The following is a 22,414-nucleotide window of genomic DNA, read 5'->3' on the forward strand; positions in this document are numbered from 1 at the left end:
TCTTAGATAAAGATTCCAAATTGCACACAACACACACAAGCACAGTCTGACCAATGACCTGCAGAGCCTCAGCATTGCAGGTTACTTCCTCTGTCCAGGGAAAACAGTCCCAAACTGTCCAGTCTATCATTAAGTTCTCTAGTCCAGGTGATTCTTTTCTGTGGCCTTTTATAACTTTGTGTAACGTGGATCAGACCTCAGCTGGAGTTGTGGGCAGCCTCGGTCGCCAGCTTGCAGGAAGGATGTTTTAACAGTGGAGAGGGGATTCGTTGGGATATGATCCATGCAGGCCAGACGCCGGTAATGCAGAGTATAGTGAAGAGACAACATGGACCTTTCTCTCCAGAGTGAGGACATGTAGAAATGAGGGTGCGTAGGATGCAGATAGGGGGTGGGGGGTGGAGGCGATCTGTGGGTGTTTGGGTCTCACTGTATTTGGGATGAGGGAGGCAGGGATACTCAGTACATGGAACAGCACTACGCATCATTGTCGAAAGAGAGGTTACATATCAGAGCCTGATGAAGATTTTTGAATTGTAAAGCAGAGAAGGAACGTGGTAGATTGAAGGAAAGGGAATAAAGACATTTGGAAAATAAAGCATGGCTGTGGAGGAGAGGAAAAGGTGGAAGGCAGGAGTTGGAGAGGGAGATGTGGAGAGTGAGAAATCAGCATCTGGTCTGAAGGAGGGAAGATTTAGTATGCAAAATCAGAGACAACACTGGAGGTTGGGACTCAGCTGGCTCTTGAGAGAGGGGTAGAGTGAGAGAATGGGACTGAGATGCAGTGTGAGAGAGAAAATAGAATTAGAGGGAATAGCAGATAAAGAAAGAGTTATAGAGAATGGGCGGGATGCAGAGAGAGATAAAATGAGATGGAGAGATGGAGAGGGAGGGATAGAGTGAATGTGTGAGGAAAATGTGGAAAGGATAAAAAGAAAGAAAGCTGGAGGGAGAGAGGGAGAATGGGAAGGATGGAGGAAGGGGGGAATGGGAGGGATGGAGGAAGGCAGACAGTGTGCAATTATACTCTCCCCTAGAAATGGATGAAGAGGGAAATGGTTCCCCAGAGAAGAGTGAGAAACGGGCTTACAAGGAGTACAACAGGAACTAGAGAGTGTAAGGGTCTAGATCCCCTCTCCATCTCCTCATCCTTGCCAAATCCTCATCAGTCAGGATAAATGGGGCAAACTCCCCTTTGTCCTTTAAGGGACTTGCACCACCCACCCAACTGATCTGTGCACACACACTCTTACCCTCACACTACCCATTGTTTCTGTCCAGCTCAAAGGCCGCCAATGCTCAGCTCTCCACATTTAGCTCGAATTACTGATGAAATAAAATGAACTCATTTCTCAAAACTTTGTGTTCAGTCTGTTGCATGTTTATTGAGCTCACACAAGCAATAGCAAATCAAATCATCAGCTTCACTAGCAAATAATATTCATCAATTTCAATGATCCTTTTGTTATTCAGTCCATCAAACCAATGTAGAGCTCCTGTCACCATCTGACACGTTATACTGTCTCTGCACTCTGTTCTCCGAGGCCTTGTCCCCCCTTGCTCTCTCAGTTTGTGTAAATCTGTGATGAGAGATCGACTTTACATGCTCAGTGTGAGAGGGATGGAGACCAAGAATGTGTCAGAAGGACAGAAAGATGATGAGAGCGTGTCAGAGGGAGAGATGGAGTACAAGAGTGCGTCAGAGGGAAAAATGGAAAATGAGAGTGCGTCAGAGTGAGAGCTAGAGAATGAGAGTGTGTCAGAGTGAGAGCTGGAGAATGAACCTACATCAGAGAGATGGAGAATGAGAGCATGTCAGATGGAAAGATGGAGAATGGGAATTTGTTAGTGGGAGAGATGGAGAATGAGTGTGTGTCAGAGTGAGAGCTGGAGAATTAGAGTGTGTCAGATGGAGTGATGGAGAGTGAGAGTGCATCAGACACAGATGTGTAAGGGTGTCATAGTGGGTGGGTGGATATGTACAGGGGTGTCGAGGTGATTGAGTGGATGTGTGTAGGAGTGATCTGTGGTGTGTGAGTGTACATATATGTCTGTGCAAGGGTGTACAGGATACTTTCCTTCGACATCCGGATATCCAGAGACATTCCTCACTATATCCACAGTCCATGACAACTTCAATTTTCGGCATTTTATCAAAAAAGCTATTCATTATTTCAAACGTTATTTCAGTTCAGTCAAACAGTTAACAGCAAAATTGGTGATCAATTAAAGCAATAAAGCCCAATATCAGCTAATTTTCTAATTCTATTGCAGTCCCTGATGTGTGTCTCACACATTGACTCAGTCGTGCAGTGAGGAGTGTCTGTGTTTACAGGGACCATACACTGTGGAAGGTGTGTGACGTCTTACACTGACCCAGTCAGTTAGTGAGGGTTGGTGGTGTTTACAGGGTCCATACACCGTGAAACATGTGTGATGTCTCACACTAACTGAGTCCGGTAGTGAGAGGTGTTGGTATGTATAGGAATCATTCTCTGTGGAAGGTGTGTGATGTCTCACACTGACCCAGTCCTGTAGTGAGAGGTGTTGGTGTTTACAGGGAACTGGACACTGTGGAAGGTGTGTGACGGCTCACACTGACCCAGTCCTGTAGGGAGTGGTGCTGGTGTTTACAGGGGTCATACCCAGGATGTCCTGTGATTAATATCATTTGGGTGATCCGCTCCTCCTGGAAGCAACCGGGTCTGTGTGGTCATTCTCAGTTCTAGACCTCTGCTCTCACTACTCAATGGGATTGCACTTCACAATGTGATCATCTGAAAATTTGCAGGCTGCAGCACGCTGGGGAATCGGCAGAGTATAGCAACATCTTTGGGCTCAGCTGGGATTAACCCACTGTGAGCAGCATCTTTGGCTTAAGGCGGGCTAGAGAAAGGAAGTGGGTGTAAAGCATCAGGGAGCGGCAACAGCAGAATGCTTCATTCGTTGATGGTCTGCTTCCTCATTATTTGGAGGCTCTGACGTGACATCCACAAGCATGATCTGAGGATCTGGATCCCCGAACATCTCCTGGAGCTGCAACCCAAAGAGTGGGAAAGGTGAGTGATTGCCGAGCTAAGAGAGTCAGAAGAGGGGAGTTGTGAGGGGGCGAGGCGAGCAGGGTTATTAGTGGCAGAGATGGGACAGAGAGTGCGGCAGCTAATTGGAAAGGAGGAGGAGTGGAAGAGAGAAAATTGAGAGAGTGAGAGAGAAATGAGAAACAGGGAGGAAATGGGATGAAGGGAGTGGAAGTTTGCAGGAGGAATAGAAGGAGAGGATATTGGTTCCCATGTTCCTTCCTCCCTTCACCCCATCCCGTTCAGTTCTCTCTCTCACCTTACGTATAATGGCTTCCCGCACTGCTTCTTCACTCATGTCTCCACTCGTTGTCACCAGCACGTCAATCCACTTGTCCTCTTGCTCTGAACAATACAGCCCAGTGTCAAGATGGTATCACTGTAAGGATGTTCCCTCATCTCTGTACCTTCGATCGTGCAATCTCTTCTTCCCGCATCCCCACCCTTTAACACCTTGATTCACCAACCCCCTCCCCAATCTCATCGAATATGTAATATATATTCTTTTTCCAGAAGACAAGGGCAGGGGGAGTGTGAGATAAAGGCAGGCAGATGGGGAGGGTGGAGCGGTGGCCATGGAGTGGGAGAGCAAGGGAAAGAGCATGAACTGTTAGTGATGGGAAGCTGTGAATGAGGGAGAATCAGACTGAGTGGGGTGAAAGGTGGTAGTGAAAGAGTGTGAGTGAGAAAAGAGACTGAAATGTGAATAAAAGATAGATGAAAAATAATCTAACTGTTCTTGGGTTTCCAGCCAGGTTCAGGTATCAATTTTATAATTGCTTTAATGATATACTCTGCCATCTTCATTTTAGACGATGCCTGGGCATGTCTAGTCTGGTGGTATTTATGCCCCATAGTGCATCCGTCCTGAATGATTTAACTCCATCCAATCAAGTTTCCACTGCCCCACATTGTTTACTATCGAATTCCAGTTCCTACATTGAGCACAACCTTCATCATGGTTAAAACTGTTTTCCTCTAGTTTTACTTCAATGGCTTCCTTCACCATGCAGTCGCAAAAGCCATTGGCGTGGCACTGTAGTTTTGCGCCATCAAAGTCGATCCTACAGCCAATGAGAATGCAATGTTCACCTATGCCAATTTCTCTGGGTAACCTGGTAACACCTCCTGTGTTACTTGATATGGGTTTCCAACGTGCTGGCTGACATAAGGTGCTCTGTATTCACTGGGAATTGTGTAAACACCAGTCAACCTGAGTCCCAGCTCATCTTTGACCCACATAAATTGTAACTTGAGCTTCCTTACAGGTTTGTAGATGGTATTAATCTGACACTTCTTCAGGGTCTTGGCAATCCTTCCACAAACTGTGGAAATCTAGGGAAGACGTGCAGTGGCAACAGACTCCTCCTCACTGTTAGGATTCCTAGTTTCTCTGTGAATCTTTTGAAGGGCCCGATTGATTTTCTTCATTTTGTAGGCATTCTTGTAGGAATGTCATACATAATCTTCTCATTTCCTCGGGGAGACTCTCTACTTTCAAAATAGCTTTTTGCACAGTTAATCAAAGTGGAATGAACTTGGGAGGTGTGATGGTGACTGTTATTGTGGAGGTACAAGTCTATGTGAGTGGGTTTCTGATAGATGCCATGTCTGAGGCTACCGTCCAATTTCTGCCATATTAGAATGCCCAGGAATAGGAGGCAACCATTCTTCTCCATCTCCATCATAAATTGTATGTTTGGATATTCCAATGGCCATGGAATTGCTGGAGTGCCTGCTATCCATGAGGCTACACTTTGAAGATGAATATCTCCAGAGTGGGAGCGGTAGAAGCATGGAATGTGAGACCTCCCAATTACCTTGATTGTGCAAACATGAGGAAATCTGCAGATGGGGTACGAGGGGGAGGAGGGGCGTTAATGGAAGTTGGAGAAGTCAATATTCATGCCTTCAGGTTGGAGGCTACCCAGACGGAATATAAGGTGTTGTTCCTTCAACCTGAGAGTGGCTTCATCTTGACAGTAAAGGAGGCCGTGAATACACATATCAGAATGGGAATGGGATGTGGAATTACAATGTGTGGCCACTGGGAGATCCTGCTTTCTCTGGCGGATTGGATGGTTTTACGGACATGTGAAATTATGTCAGTAAGATTAGAGAGGTACACCATAATTACTGCAGAATTTAAGCTCTGTTATTGGGTGTAGTGCGTTAATGAGGAATGATGACTAATGATTGCATGGAGAACACACCCATGGAGTAACACATCAAGGGAACAGGCCCTTTCACCCAACTGGTCCATGCTGATCAAGGTGCCATCTTGAACTAGTCTCATTTTCTTGTGTTTGGCCCACATCCCTCTAAATTTAACAATATACATATTCATACAGATGTATTTTAAATGCTCTCATTGTGCCTGGCTGAACTACATTTTCTGGCTACATGTCCAAGATACGCGTCATTCTCTGTGTGAAGAACTTGTACCTCAAATCCCCTTTACACCTTTCCCTGGACAACTTACAACACTTAAAAGGTATTCGAACAGAACGATAAGAGAATGAGGCCATTTAGCCGATTGAGTGCACTTTACTATCTCCTCTTGGCTGATACAATTTCAGCTCCAATCTCCCACCTTCTCCCCATATCCCTTTATGCTCTGACCAATTAATAAACGATCAACCTCTGCCTTAAATATGTATAAAGACTTGGCCTCCACAACTTTCTGTGGCAAAGAAATTCCACAGATTCATCACTCACTAGCTAAGGAAATTACTCCTCACATCCATTATAAAAGGAAGCCGCTCTGTTCTGAGGCTGTGTCCCCTGATCTTAGACTCTCCCATAACAGGAAACATTCTCTCCACTCTATCAAGACCTTTCACCATTCAAAAGGTTTAAATGAGGTTACCCATCATTTTTTTGAATTCAAGCGAACAAGTCTCTGAACCAAATGCATTTGATATGACACGCCATTCAATCCTGGAATCATTTTTGTGCATCTCCTTTGAACCCTCTCCAATTTCAGCACATCCTTTCAAAGATAAGGGACTCAGGAGGTGCTCACAATACTACAAGTGACCCCTCAACAGTCCTTCATAAAGCCTCAACAGTACTTCCTGGCTTTAATATTCTTTAATATCCTTCCTTGTTTTAATAACCGATTCTCCATTGTCTATCCTGCTTGTTATTTCTTCAACAGATGCCAACAGATTTGGTAGGCAAGATTTTCCCTTGAGGAAACCATGCTGACTCTGGTTTATTTTATCAAGTGTCTCAAAATATCCTGAGACCTAATCCTTAATAATGGACCCCAGCTTCTTCTCAACTATTGAGGTCACACTAACGGGCCTATAGTTTCCTTTCTTCTGCCTCTCCCTTCTTGAAGAGTGGAGTGACTTTGACAATGTTCCAGTCTTCCGGAGCCATTGCAAAATCGGGTGGTTCTTGAAAAATTACTGGATGCTTCCACGGTCCCCAGCCACCTCTTTCTGAATCCTGGTGTGTACACCATCTGTTCCAGGTGACTTATCTACCTTCAGACCTCACAGTTTCCCAAGAAGCTTCTTTTTAGTTACAGTAATTTCACCGCCTTCATGACCCCTGACACATGGAAGTTCCACCACACTGCCAGAGTCTTCCATAGTGGACTGAAGCAAAATACTTATTCAGTTTGTTCACCTTTCTGTTGTCCTCCATTACTACCCCTCCAGCATCGTGTCTGATACCCACGTCACTCTCAACTCCCTTTTACGCATTATGTATCTGAAGAAATATCTGGTATCCTCTTTAATATTATTGGCTAGCTTACTTTTGTTTTCAATCCTTACATTCTTAATTTTCTTTTCTGCTGGTTTTTAAAACCTTCCCAATCCTCTAACTTCCCAATAATTTTACAATAATTCCAATAATACGCCCTCTCTTTGGCTTTTATGTTGGCTTTGTATTCTCTTGTTAGCCACTGTTGTGGCATCTACCTTCTAGAATATTTCTTCCTGATTGGGATGATTATGTCCTGTTGCTTGTAAATTGCTTCCAGATATTCCGGCCATTGCTGCTGTGCCATCACTCTTACCAGTGTGCTTTTCCAATCGGTTCTGGCAAACCCCTTTCAAGTGCCTCTGTAATTCTCTTTACACCACAGTAATATTGATATATCTGACTTCAGCTTCTCCTCAAAATTTAAGGTGAATTCAATTACCGTATGATAACTTTACCAGAAGTGTTCTTTTACGTTAAGATCTCTAATCAATTCCAGCTCATTGCACAACACCTATCCAGAATAGCTGATGCCCTAGTAGGCTCAAATATGAGCTGCTCTAAAAAGCCATTTTGTAGGCACTCTAGAAATTCCTCCTCCTGGAATACAGCATGGCTACTGTGACATTGCACTTTGGCCATGCATTTTTTTAATCCTGTTGCAATTTACGGTTTTTTTTTGGTGGGAGGGGAGTCTGTAGACAATTTCCATGAAGGACTTTTTACCCTTGCAGTTCCACAATGATTCAACACCTTCCAATCCTTTTTCACCTCTTTCTAATATAACCATATAACCACATAACAATTACAGCACGGAAACAGGCCATCTCGGCCTTTCTAGTCCGTGCTGAACTCTTACCCTGTCCTAGTCCCACCGACCTGCACTCAGCCCATAACCCTCCATTCCTTTCCTGTCCATATAGCTGTCCAATTTAACTTTAAATGACAACATAGAACCTGCCTCTACCACTTCTGCTGGAAGCTCGTTCCACACAGCTACCACTCTCTGAGTAAAGAAGTTCCTCCTCATGTTACCCCTAAACTTTTGTCCTCTAACTCTGAACCCATGTCCTTTTGTTTCAATCTTCCCCACTCTCAATGGAAAAAGTCTAACCACGTCAACTCTATCAATCCCCCTCATAATTTTAAATACCTCTATCAAGTCCACCCTCAACGTCCTATGCTCCAAAGAATAAAGACCTAACTTGTTCAACCTGTCTCTGTAACTTAGGAGATGAAACCCAGGCAACATTTTAGTAAACCTCCTCTGTACTCTCTCAATTTTATTGATATCTTTCCTATAATTCAGTGACCGGAACTGTACACAATACTCCAGATTTGGCCTTACCAATGCCTTATACAAATTCAACATTACATCCCAACTCCTAAACTCAATGCTCTGATTAATAAAGACCAGCAAGCCAAAAGCTTTCTTCACCACCCTATCCACATGAGATTCCATCTTCAGAGAACTATGCACCATTATTCCTAGATCCCTCTGTTCTACAGCATTCTTCAATGCCCTACCATTTACCATGTATGTCCTATTTTGATTAGTCCTACCAAAATGTAGCACCTCATATTTTTCAGCATTAAACTCCATCTGCCATCTTTCAGCCCACTCTTCTAACTGTCCCTAATCTCTCTGCAAGTTTTGAAAACCTACCTCATCATCCACAACTCCACCTATTCTCGTATCATCTGCATACTTATTAATCTATTTTACCACCCCATCATCCAGATCATTAATATATATTTCAAACAACATTGGACCCAGTACAGATCCCTGAGGCACACCGCTACACGCCGTCCTCCAATCTGACACACAGTTATCCACCACTGCTCTCTGGCGTCTCCCATCCAGCCACTGCTGAATCCATTTTACTACTTTCATATTAATGCCCAACGATTGAACCTTTCTAACTAACGTTCCGTGTGGTACCTTGCCAAAGGCCTTACTGAAGTCCATAGAGACAACATCCACCGTTTTACCCTCATCAACTTTCTTAGTAACCTCATCAAAAAATTTCAATAAGATTTGTCAAAAAGGACCTTCCACGCACAAATCCATGTTGACTGTTCCTAAATCAGACCTTGTCTATCCAGATAATTATATATACCATCTCTAAGAATACTTTCCATCATTTACCCAGCACTGACGTCGAACTCACAGGCCGATAATTGCCAGGTTTACTTTTAGAACCCTTTTTAAACAATGGAACCACATGAGCAATACGCCAATCCTCCAACACCATCCTAATGATTTGATTACCCTTCCTTCCTGTTCTTTCAATGCAATGTGTATCATTGGACATTAAGCTCCTTGTTAAAATCTTCTTTCAGACAGCATTCAGAGATGCCTAGAACTGCAACTGTGCTACAAGTTCATCTATCTTATTCCATATACTGTGCACATTCAAATATAACATCTTCAGTCCTGTATTCACCCTATTCAATTTTGTCCACCTTTTATGTTGCAACTCATTCTGTTGTTTGCAATTTTGCCTTATCAACAGTCTCTCCTCACCACATATTGCCTCTGTTTGTAAACTAGCTGACTCATTTTCAGAATTATTAACTGCCTTTCCTACAATAACTCTTGCATTGAAATGTATACAAATCAGGACACTAGTCGTACCGTGCTCAACCTTTTGATTCCCAATTTTGTTTGAGGGCTGACCAACATCTGACTCCATAACCTCTCCATCCGTAACTGTTCTCGCATTCTGGTTCCCAACCCCATCAACTCTATTTTAAACCCCACATACAGTAGTAATAAACCTTTCCTCTAGGATATTCGTCCTCCTCCAGTTCAGGTGAAAGCCGTCCCCTTCCGTATACATCCCATCTTCCCTGGAAGAGAGCCCAATGATCCAAAAATCTTATGATCTCCCTTCTACACCAACTCCTTAGTCACCTATTAAACTGTATAATCATCTTAGTTCTGAACTCTTTAGTACATGGCATGGGGACAGCCCTGTGATCACAACCCTGAGGTCCTGCCCTTTAATTCAGCACATAATTCCCTGAACTCCTGATGCAGAACCTCATTGTGGACCACAATTTCTGGCTGTTAACCTTCCCACTTTAGAATGACGACGACTCAATCCAAGATATTGAGTCTGGTACCAAGGAGGCCACACACCATCTGGGGATCTCGTTCTCACCCACAGAAGCTCCTGTCCATTCCCTTATTGCCACAGCATGCCCTCTTCTCCTCCCTTCCCTTCTGAGTCACAGAGGCAGACCCAGGGGCAGAGACTTGAATGCCAGACTCATGGTGACAATCTCCAGCATCTGTACATTCATCTCATTTCATGTTTACCACAATGCATGACCTTCTGTTCATCCTGCATTTCCATGTACCAGTCCCAGTGGCCTCCTTAACACCAACCGCTCGGATTACTGGGATATTTGTGTCCATTCCAATTGGTCAGATGAGTTATGCAACACCTTTTTACTTGCTTCCACACAACTCTCCCCTCGCTAACTCCCACATATTCTCGGCCTTCCCAAACCCCTCGGCCCTCAGCACCCCTGTCACCTATCTCCCTCAGCCACTCGTTTGCCCACCTGCTTCGGTAACCCGTACACTCATCTCTGTCTGCCACTCTGTTACCATTCTCCCATCTGTCAGTCTCTTGTTTCTGGTTCAATCCCTTGAATGATGAATTCAGAGAGTCTCTGTTTAAAACACATCCCCACAATGGACACCTGGACTCGTATGTGGTGTCGTGCATTGAAATGGGGGTTCTCAACCACTGATGGCAGAAAAACTGGCCTGTCGGATCCTTCCTTCTGCCTCTCTACCTTGTTGAAGAGTGGACTGACATCTCTTATTTTCCAGTCTTCCAGAACCATTTCAGAATCCAGTGATTCTGGAAAGATCATTACAAAGGTTCTGGTTGAATCCCTCAGATGATAATTGCAGGGAGGAGTCTCTGTAAAACATATCCCCACAACTGATAACCGAGCTTGTAACTGGGTCCACTATCATGGACAAATCATCACTTGTCTCAGAAGATGTCTCCTCGGTACAGTAATAAACAGGTGTACTTCGTGGGAAAAGAGGAACAGAAAATTGACCACCCTGTTTGGACTCAAACATCCTCCCAACCACTGAGTTCAGAATAACTGGCTTGCAGTTTCCTTCCTTCTGACTCTCCAACTTCTTCAAGAGGGGAGTGACATCTGTAATTTTCATGTGTTCTGGAAATATTTAGAATCTAGTGATTCTTGAAAGATCATTACTAACACCCCCACAACCTCTTCACCCATCTCTTCCAGAACTCTGGGGTGCACACTATCTGGTCCAGGTGACTTGTCTACACTCAGACCTTCTGTTCCCCAAGAACCTCCTCTCTTGTTATGGAAACACAGACATTCAAAGTTCCACCACAGAGGCTTGGGAGAGTCTACCACCGACAATGTGCTTGTAGTTGGTTATGGGATTGTGGAAAAAGACAATTATCCCCAGCATCTGTACATTCATTTCACTTCATTTTTATCGCAATGCATGACCTTCTATTCTTCCTGCTCACCCATGTGCCATGCACAGTGGACAATCCCATCCCTACTGTTCTGATTACCAAGAAATTTGTGCCTGTTCTAATAGGTCAGACGTATCATGCAACACCATTTCTTGCTTCTTGACCCCTCTTCCTGCACCGTTTTGGCCGATCAACACCCCTCTGTCCTTAGTACCTCCATCACCCATTTCCCTCAGACACTATCACCCAACCGCCTCGGTGACTCTATCACCAATGTTCCTTGATCCCTCTATCACCCATCTCCCCTCAGTCAGTTCCTTGACTCTGGTTGAAGCTTTTGGATAATACTTGCAGTCAGGAGTCTCTGTACAACATGTCCCCAAATCTGATACCTGAGCTTTTATCTGTGTACAAGTCATCGATTGGCTCAGGAGTGAGTGGGCCAGTGAAGGAGTGGAGCTTTGAGGCTTTGACTTGAGAGGCTTCGACGAGAAGAGGCAGAGGACAAGCTTGTTCCCAGTTAGTCTTTACAATGCCTTCTGAGACAGTGATGTGCCTCTCATGTGAGATGTGGCAGTCTTGGGGGAACTCTCCTCTCCCGCAGAGTCACATCTGCCAGAAATGCATACGGCTGGGCAATCTGGAAGACTGTGTAAGGAATCTGGAGCAGCAGCTGGATGACCTTCGACTCATAAGGGAGAATGAGGCAGTCATAGATGAGAGCTACATGGAGGTAGTCACACCTAGGCTGTTGGAAGCAGGTCGTTGGGTGACAGTCAGAGGGGGGAAAGCGAAGGTGAGCAGACAGGTAGTGCAGAGCACCCCTGTAGCCATTCCCCTGAATAATAAGTTTACCATCCTGAATCCCACTGCTCGGAATACTGAGATATTTCTGTCCTTTCCAATTGGTCAGAACTGTCACGTAATACGCTTTTACTTGCTTCCTCACCACTCTCCCCTCAGTCTCTCCTGCACCCCTCTGTACTTGGTACCTTCATCACCCAGCTCCCTCAGCTGCTGCGTCACCCCGTTCCCTTGGTCCCTCGGTCACCCATGATCTGTACGTCACCCATCTCCCACGGTGACTACCATCAATCTCCCTCTATCCACCATCACCCATCTCCCCTCAGTCAGTCGCTTGATTCCAGTTGAATCCATTGGATGATACATTTGCAGAGAAATCTGTGTAAAACATGTCCCCACAACTGATACCTGAGCTTGTGTCCTGGTCCGTGATTGTGGACAGATCTTCACTTGGCTTAGGAGTTCTCCCCTCGGTTTGTGGAGTTGGTAGAGATGTTGGATCTATAATAAACAGGGGTACATGGTGGGAACTGAAGAACAGACAATAGACTACCGGTTTGGACACCAACATCTTCCCAACCGCTGAGATTAGAATAACAGGCCGATGGTTTCCTTCTTTCTAACTCGCTACCTTCTTCAACAGTGGAGCAATATCTGTAATTTTTTTCTCTTCCGGAAACATATAGAATCTAGTGATTCTTGAAAGATCATTACTAATGACTCTACAATCTCTCCAGCCATCTCTTCCAGAACTCTGGGGTGCACACTGTCTGGTCCAGGTGACTTGTCGACATTCAGAACTCACTGTTTCCCAAGAATATCCTCTCTTGTTATAAAAACACAGACATTCAAATTTCCACAAGAGAGACACAGGAAGCCTCATTTCTACCACCCCTACCACTGATAACGCACTCGTGGATGGTCATGGGATTATGGACAAAGTTGTACTCTGTGCCCTACTGTTCCCAAGAGACTCTAAATGTGTTTTAAATCAGGGACACATGGTGAGTGTTGGAAAGGAAGTATTGTGCAAGTTTGTGATGGGACGAGACTACTGGAATCACCAATATCTGTCATGGTCCGGATCGGGGTCCCTTTAAATTTACTTTTTTATGCTACGATCCGGACCATTGACTCCGTTTCCCTTTGGTTCCCTGTTTTCCCATGTCCCTCGGCTTTGGTGATTGGAGGCAATTTACTATCGGCTGAACCGGCAGTTTATAGTCTCCAGCTTTCAGCTGTTCGGCGCGGGGTCATCTGAAAAGTCGACAATGGCACGGCGTGCCAGTCATCTGGCCGGAGCAAGCCTTGCCTCGCCCAAAGCCGGTAATTCGCCGTTCCTCACCGGAGCAACCCTGTCAAGTTACCTCACCAAAGAGAGCCTGCAAAGTTTCCTCACCGAGGTGGGTCCGTCAGTTAACCCGCCAGAGGGAATCAAGAACCGCTGTCTACTGTTCGCGGGCCGAGTCGAGAGCTTGCCACTACCCGGAGGCTCCAAGTCAAGTCCTGGCTCCGGCGGCATTCAAGTACCAACTCAAGTCCTGAACCTGGTGGCCTCCAAGTTCCGAGCCGAGTCCTGGCCCTAGCGGCTTCCAAGTTCAGAGTCGAGTCCTGGCCCTGGCGGTCTGTGATTCCTGTCCTATCCCCGCTGTCTGTATCCTTCCTCTGCCCCTCTCGCCTCTAGCCCTCATCTGCAGCCCTCGCCTGCACTTCAGTCTAGTTCTATCACCGGAGCTAGATAGGTACTGTCTGGTGTGCTTTCGTGTTGGTCTTGTCTTGTCCTCACCTCCGTGGGGTAAGTCAGGCCATCTTGCCGTTGCCCCGCGGGGGGTCATGTCTTGCCTTGTCATGTCCTCGCCTCCGTGGGGTAAGTCAGGCCGTCTTGCCGTTGCCCCGCAGAGGGTCATGAGTCCCGACCCTATGTCCTGTACCCAAGGAGGGGTCCCGGCTCTCTGTTCTGTATGTGAGTCCCGACCCTATGTCCTGTACCCAAGGAGGGGACCCGACTCTGTGTTCTGTGCATGTGTCCATGGTTCCATGTACCTGCTGCCCCGAGACCGAGGCTCTGTTTTCCATGTTCCTCCTTTCCCTAGCCCATGTCATGTCCATGCCTGGTTCTGGAGTCCGAGCCTGAGGCAAGACCCAGGTACTGGGTCCTTGCCCAGTCTCGGGCTCGGAGTCAATACCCTAGCCTCTTCATGTCTCCTCCAGTTCTGGGAGCCGATTCCGAGTCCTAGCCCAGACCCTTGGTCCCAGCCAGGTCGTGGTCCTCAGTCCTTGCCCAGTTCGCTATTCCTACTCCTGCCTTGCTCTGCTGGTTTCGAAGAATAAACTAAATTTAATTAACCGTACAAGATGTGTTTTACATTTGGGTCAATCCTTGCTCCCAATGCCCCCACCATTGTGACAATATCAGCAACCATCATGCTATCACAGGCCCAAAGTGCTCCACCATGTAAGGTTATACAGCACTCACCCATCCACAAGTCACTGCAATCCACATCCAACTCGAATGAGAGGTCCGCTCAGCTGAACTAAATTGTCCATAACAAATCACCTCCATCTTTCTATTCTATGGTTCGTTGACAAAATATTCCATTCCCACTCAGAGTCAATGCTTGCCTGTGTATCAGACACTCCAAATGATTCTCTAGGGTGTAACGTTCAAAGATTCTTGGGTCTGTCACTGTATGCTACGGTCACTCAACTATCTCCAGCATTTGTACATTCACTTCACTTCATGTTTAACACAATGCATGACCTTCTGTTCATCCTGCATTTCCACATACCAGTCCCAGTGGCCTCCCCAGCATCAACCGCTCGGATTACTGGGATATTTGTGTCCATTCCAATTGGTCAGACGAGTCATGCAACACGTTTTCCTTGCTTCCACACAACTCTCCCTTTGGCAACTCCCACATGTTCTCAGCCTTCCCACCCCGCTCTGCCCTCAGCACCCGTCACCTATCTGCCTCAGCCAGTTGTTCACCCACCTGCTTCGGTAACCCATACACACATCTCCCTCAGCCACTCTGTCACCATTCTTCCATCTGTCAGTCTCTTGTTTCTGGTTCAATTATCTTGAATCTATTGATTCTTGAAAGGTGATTACTAATGCCTCCACCACCTCGTCAGCCATCTCTTCCAAAACCCTGGGGTGTACACTGTCTGGTCCAGGTGACTTGTCTGCATTCAGACCTTTTGTTTCCCAAGAAACCCTCTCTTGTTATGGAAACACAGAGATTCAAAAATCCACCACAGAGGCTTGGGAGAGTCTCCATTTCTCAACCCCTACCACTGACAATGCTCTTGTCGATGGTTATAGGATTGTGGATAAAGTCATACACTGTACCCTGTAGTTCCCAAGAGACACTGAATGTATTTTAAATCAGGGACACATTGTGAGTGTTGGAGAGGAAGTATTGAGCTAGTTTGTGATGGGAAGAGATGACAGGAATCACCAATATCAGCATTTCATCATACCATCACAGACCAATCATGCTCCACCATTTAAGGTTATACGACACTCACCCATCCACCAGTCACTGAATTCCACATCCCCCTAGCTTGAGAGGTCCAGACAGCTGAACTAAGTTGTCCATAACGAATCACCTCCATCTTGCTACTGGATGGCTCTTTGACAGTTCCCTCCATTCCCAATCTGAGTCAATCCTTGCCTGTATTTCAGAGTCTCTAGAAAAATTCTTTCGGATGTAAGATCCCGGGTATTGGAATCTGACCCTGTATGCTACAGTCACTCAAGTGTCTCCAGCATATATACATTGATTTCACTTCATGTTTCTCACAATACATGACCTTCTGTTCATACCGTAGTTCCACCTACCAGTCCCAGTGGCCTCCCCAACACCCACTCGTCAGAATACCGGGATATTTGTGTTCATTCCAATTGGTCAGACCCATCATGCAATACTCTTTTACTTGATTCCTCACCACTCTCCCCTCAGTCACACCCCTCTGTCCTCAGCACCCATCACCATTCTCCTTCAGCCACTCCGTCCCCCGTCCGCCTCGGCCACTACGTCACCCATCCCCCTCGGCCTCTCCGTCACCCATCTCCCTTGGCCTCTCCGTCACCCATCTCCCTCAGACCCTCCATCACCCATCTCCCCTCAGTCAGTAGCTTGATTCTGTTTGAATACTTCGGATGATAATTTCAGAGAAGAGTCTGGGTAAAACACATCCCCATTACTGATACCTGGGCTTGAATCTGTGTCCGTGATAGTCGACAAATCATCGCTTGGTTCAGGAGTTATCCCCTCTGCTTGCGGAGTTGGTACAGATGCTGAATCTGTAATTAATAGGGTATATGTTGGCAACAGAGGAACAGGCAATTATCTACACAACTTGCACTACAACATCTTCTCAAGCACAGAGGTCTGAAGAGCTGACCTATAATTTTCCTCCCTCTGCCTCTCTAGCTTCTTGCAGAATGGAGTGACATTTGTAATTTTTCAGTCTTCCAGAATCATTCCAGAATCTAGTGATTCTTGAAAGATCATTACTAATGTTTCAACAATCTCTTCAGCCATCTCTTCCAGAGCTCTGTTGTGCCCACTGTCTGCTCCAGGTGTCTTATCCACATTCAGACTCTTCAGTTTGCCAACAATCTCGTCTCTAGTTCTGGTAACACAGTCCAGTCAAAACTCTGCCATGGAGACTTGCAGAAGGCTCCATTTCTACAAACCGTCACTGACAAAGGTGCATGTAGATGGTTCTGGGACTGTGGACAAAGTCGTGCTCTGCACCCTGAATGTGTTTTAAATCAGGGGCACATGGTGAGTGTAGGAGAGGATATATTGTGCCAGCTTGTGATGGGTCGAGACTACAGGAATCACCTCAACCAGCCTTCCATCATCCTAACACATGCTCATCACACCTGGTCATGTAAGGTTTTACTGCAATCACCCAACCACCAGTCTCTGCATTTCGCATCCTCCTCCTTCCATGAGAGGTCCTAAGTCATCCTAAACAAATCACCTCCATCTTTCTACCGGATGGCTGGAAGCTCTTTGAAAATTACTCCATTCCCAATATACGTCATATATTGCTTATACGTCAGAGACTCGAGAATAATTATCTAGGATGCAACATGCAGGGATATTCAGATCTGACCCCCTATGCTACGGTCACTCAATTATCCCCAGTATTTCTACATTCATTTGACTTCATGTTTATCACAATGCATGACCTTCTACTCATCCCGCTCTTCTATGAACCAGTCCCAGTGGCCTCCTCAAAATCTATTGCTCGGAATACCAAGACTTTTACTTGTTTCCTCAATCCTCTGTCGCCGGTCCCTCTCACACCAATTTGGCCATCCCACACCCCTCTGTCCTCAGCACCTCCATCACCAATCTCCCTCAGACACTCCATCACCCAGCTGCCTTAACTTCTCCGTCACCCAGCTCCATTGGATAGTGCATCACCCACCTCCCCTGGTCACGCTGTCGCCCATCTCCTTCGGCCACACTGTCGCCCACCTCCCTATGTCACTCCCCCACCCATCTCCCCTCATTCAGACCATTGATTCTCAAAACAGGTCCACAGAACTGATACCTGAGCTTGTATCTGGGTCTGTGATGGTGGAAAAATCATCGGTCTGATCAGGAGATGTCCCCTCAAGTTGTGGAGTTGGTACAGATGCTGGATCTGCGATAAACAGGGGCGCATGGTGGGAACAGAGGAACAGACAACTGATCACCCAGTTGGGACTCCAACATCTTCCCAACCACTGATGTCAGAATAACTGGCCTGTAGTTTCCCTCCTTCTGCCTCTCTACCTCTTGAAGAGTAGAGTTACATTTGTAATTTTCGCAGAGACCATGATCCTGTTCTAAATAGGGGACACATGGTGAGTGTCGAAGATGAAGTATTGAGCTAGTCTGTGATGGGACGAGACTAGAGGACTCACCAAACCCAACCTTCCATAGTACCAACACTTGCCGATCACACTCTTTCATGTATGGTTACACAGCACTCACTCAAATATCAGTCACTGCATTCTGCATCTTCCTCAGGTGACTTAATTCATCCCAGCCAAATCAGCTCCATATTTCTACCGGACAGCTCGAGCCCTCTTTGTCAATTTCTCCATTCCCACTTTGTCATTCCTTGTCAATACGTCATTCCCTCCAGAACAATTCCGATAATGCAGCATCCAGGGATACTGAGATTTCACTCAATATGCTGCAGTCACTCAATTATCCACAGCACCTTTACACTGATTTCACTTCATGTTTATCTCAACAATCAAGCTCCTCATTGGTCAAGCCATCATTATCTCCAACGGCCACTCTGTCAACGATCACCCTCAGCCATACCGTCCCCCATCCGCCACGTGCACTCCGTAACACATCCCCCTCGGCCACTCCGTCACCCATCTGCCTTGGTCACTCCATCACCACTTAGTCAGTCCGTTGATTTGAGTTGAATCCCACCAACTGGAATACCGAGACATTTCTGTCCATTCCAATTGGTCACACCCATCATGCAACACGGATTTATTGCTTCCCCACCCTTCTGTCTTGGTCTCTCCTTCACCCCTCTGTACTTGGTACCTACATCTCACATCACCCTCATTCATTTCCTCGCCCATCAGTCAGTCCCGTGATTCTAGTTGAATCCCACTGCTCAGAATACCGAGATATTTCTGTCCATTCCCTTTGGTCAGACCCGTCACGTAACATGCTTCTACTTGAACGATTATTACTACTGCTTCCACAATCTCTTCAGTCTCCTCTTCCAGAACTCTGGGGAGCCCACTGTCTGCTCCAGGTAACTTATCCAAATTCAGACCATTCAGTTTGCCAACACCCTCCACTCTACTTCTGGGAACACAGTCCAGTCAAAGCTCCACAATAGACATTTGAAGGAGGCTCCATTTCAACAAGCCATTGCACTGACAAAGGTGCCTGTTGATGGTTCTGGGACTGTGGTCAAAGTTGTGCTCTGTACCCTACTCTTCCCAAGTGACCCTGAATGTGGTTTAAATCAGGGGCACATGGTGAGTGTAGGAGAGGATATATTGTGCTAGCTTGTGATGGGTCGAAATTACAGGAATTACTTCAACCAGCCTTCCATCGTACCAACACAGGATCATCACACCCCATCGTGTAAGGTTAAACTGCACTCAGTCAAACCCCAGTCTCGGCATTTTGCATCTTCCTCCCATGACAGTTGCTTTGTCATCCCAAAGAAATCACCTCCGAAATGTTTGACAATTTCTCCATTCCAAATCTATGTCACATATTACCTATACATCAGACACTCCAGAACAATTATCTAAGATGAAACATCCAGGAATATTCAGCTCTGATCCCATCTGTTATAGTCTCATAATTCTCCCCATCATCTGTACATTCATTTCTTTTTATGTTTATCTCAATGCACAACCTTCTATTCATCCTGCTCATCTCCGTCAACCTCCTCTCTTGTTATGGAAACACAGACATTCAAAGATCCGCCACAGAGGCTTGGGAGAGTCTCCATTTCTCAATCCCTGACACTGACAGTGCTCTTGTCGATGGTTATGGGATTGTGGATAAAGTCATACTCTGCACCCTGTAGTTCCCAAGAAACACTGAATGTATTTTAAATCAGGGACACATGGAAAGTGTTGAAGAGGAAGTACTGAGTAAGTTTGTGATGGGACGAGACTACAGGAATCACCAATATCAGCATTCCATCATGCTATCACAGGCCCATCGTGCTGTACCATTTTAGGTTATACAACACTCACCGAACCATCAGCACTATAATCCACATCCTGCTCGCACGAGAGGGTCGCTCAACTGAACTAAGTCGCCCATAACAAATCACCTCCATTTTTCTACTGGATGACTCTTTGACAATTACCACCATTCCCAATCTAAGTCAACCCTTCCCTGCACATCAGACACTCCAGAACAATTCTCTAGGATGTAACATCCAGGCATACACGGATCTGACTGTGTATTCTAAGTCACTCATAATCAGTGTACGAGACAGGCAACAATTTTACATGCTCACTCAGTACTCTCCCCTCAGTTTCTCCCACACCGTTTGAGCCATCCCACACCCCTCTGTCCTTGGTCCGTCTGTCACTCGTATCCCTCAGCCGATCTGTAACTACCTCCTTCAGCCACTCCAACATCACAGTCGGTCACTTGACTATTCTTGAGTCCCACTGCTCGGAAAACTGAGATATTTCTGTCCATTCCAATTGGTCAGACCGGTCACATAATACGCTTTTACTTGCTTCCTCACCACTCTCCCCTCAGTCTCTCCTGCACCCCTCTGTACTTGGTACCTTCGTCACCGAGCTCCCTCGGCCGCTCTGTCACCCTGTTCCCTTGGTCCCTCGGTCACTAATCTCCCTTGATCTGTCCGTCACTCATCTCCGTTGATCTCCCATGGTGACTACCATCAATCTCCCTCTATCCACCATCACCCATCTCCCCTCAGTATATCCCTTGATTCTGGTTGACTACACTGAATGATAATTTCGAAGGGAAGTCTGTGTGAAACATGCCCCCACAACTGATACCTGAGCTTGTATCCTGGTCCGTGATTGTGGACAAATCATCACCTGGTTCAGGAGTTCTCCCCTCAGTTTGTGGAGTTGGTACAGATGTTGGATCTATAATAAACAGGGGTACAGGTTGGAACTGAGGAACAGACAATAGACCACCGGTTTGGACTCCAACATCTTCGCAACCGCTGAGATTAGAATAACAGACCTATAGTTTCTTTCTAACTCGCTACCTTCTTCAAGAGTGGAGAAATATCTGTAATTTTCTTCTCTTTCGGAAGCATATAGAATCTAATGATACGGGTTTACAAGATAATAAGAGGAATAGATAGAGTGGATAGCCAGCGCCTCTTCCCCGGGGCACCACTGCTCAATACAAGAGGACATGGCTTTAAGGTAAGGGGTGGGAAGTTCAAGGGGGATATTAGAGGAAGGTTTTTTACTCAGAGAGTGGTTGGTGCGTGGAATGCACTGCCTGAGTCAGTGGTGGAGGCAGATACACTAGTGAAGTTTAAGAGACTACTAGACAGGTATATGGAGGAATCTAAGGTGGGGTGTTATATGGGAGGCAGGGTTTGAGGGTCGGCACAACATTGTGGGCCGAAGAGCCTGTACTGTGCTGTACTATTCTATGTTCTATGTTCTATGAGTTGTTTCCTCAGTTTGTGGAGTTGGTACAGATGCTGTTTCAGTAATAAACAGGAATCCATGGTAGGTACAGAGGAACAGACAATAGACCAGCTGGTTGGGATCCAACATCTTCCAAGCCACTGAGATCAGAAAAATTGGCCTATAGTTTCCTTCTTTCTGCCTCTCCACCTTCTTCAGCAGTGGACTGACATGTGTAATTCTCTTGTGTTCTGGAAATATTCAGAATCTTGTGATTCTTGACATATCATTACAAATGTCTCCACAACCTCTTGGGCCAACTCTTCCACCACTCTGCTGTGGACACTATCTGGTCCAGGAGAGTTGTCTACAATCAGACCTTCTGTTTCCCAAGAACCTCCTCTCTTGTCATGGAAACATGGACATTCAAATTTCCACCACAGAGCCTTGGGACAGCCTCAATTTCTACCACCACTATCGCTGACAATGCGCTTATAGATGGCTCTGGAACTGTGGATAAAGTCGTACTCTGTATCCTACTGTTCACAAACGACATGGAATGTGTTTTAAATCAGGGACACATGGGGAGTGTTGGAGAGGATGTATTGAGCTAGTTTACAATGGGAAGAGACTACAGGAATCATCAAAATCAGCATTCCATCATGCCATCACAGGCCCATCGTGCTCCAGCATGAAAGGTTATACAGCACTCACCCAACCACCAGTCACTGTAATCCACATCCTCCTCGCATGAGAGGGTCGCTCAACTGAACTAATTTTCCATTACAAACCACCTCCAGATTTCTACTTGATGGGTCTTTCACAATTCACCCCATTCCCAGTTGGAGTCAGTCCTTGCCTGTACATCAGACACACCAGAACAATTCTCCAGGATGTAATATCCAAGGATACTCGGATCTGACACTCGGTCACTTAACCATCTCCAGCATCTGTACATTCATTTCACTTCATGTTTCTCACAATGCATGACCTTCTGTTCATCCCACTGGCTCACGTATCAGACCCAGTGGCCTCCCCAACATCCACTGCTTGGAATACCTAGATATCTGTGTCCATTCCAATTGGTCAGACTCGTCATGCAACTCTCTTTTACTGGCTTCATCACCAGTCTCCACTCGGTCTCTCACACAACTTGTTAGTCCACATACACCCCACAGTCCTCAGCA

At 46.0% G+C, this 22,414-nt stretch overlaps 1 protein-coding gene across 1 annotated transcript; it reads right to left on the reverse strand.

The window, feature by feature from the left end:
- Positions 1-1,383: 1,383 nt before the first annotated feature.
- Positions 1,384-21,783, reverse strand: LOC134341446 (cell surface glycoprotein 1-like). Its single transcript, XM_063039301.1, has 6 exons — positions 21,768-21,783; positions 20,634-20,726; positions 16,305-16,397; positions 12,497-12,589; positions 3,337-3,422; positions 1,384-3,036 (listed from the first exon to the last, which is right to left on the reverse strand). Exons 1-6 carry the CDS (start codon positions 21,781-21,783, stop codon positions 2,914-2,916), a joined length of 504 nt encoding a protein of 167 aa, XP_062895371.1. The 3' UTR covers positions 1,384-2,913.
- Positions 21,784-22,414: the final 631 nt, after the last annotated feature.

The sequence above is a fragment of the Mobula hypostoma genome, unplaced genomic scaffold (genome assembly GCF_963921235.1).
Source record: "Mobula hypostoma unplaced genomic scaffold, sMobHyp1.1 scaffold_67, whole genome shotgun sequence".
Classification (NCBI taxonomy): domain Eukaryota; kingdom Metazoa; phylum Chordata; class Chondrichthyes; order Myliobatiformes; family Myliobatidae; genus Mobula; species Mobula hypostoma.

What these genes read in the sequence shown, in the direction of transcription:
- LOC134341446 (XM_063039301.1), bottom strand. An exon ending in GGACACAGATTCAAGCCCAG is followed by an intron (nt 12,590 to 16,304) that starts GTATCAGTAATG and finishes TGTTTATTATAG; the next exon opens with ATCCAACATCTCTACCAACT. An exon ending in GGACCAGGACACAAGCTCAG is followed by an intron (nt 3,423 to 12,496) that starts GTATCAGTTGTG and finishes TGTATTGTTCAG; the next exon opens with AGCAAGAGGACAAGTGGATT.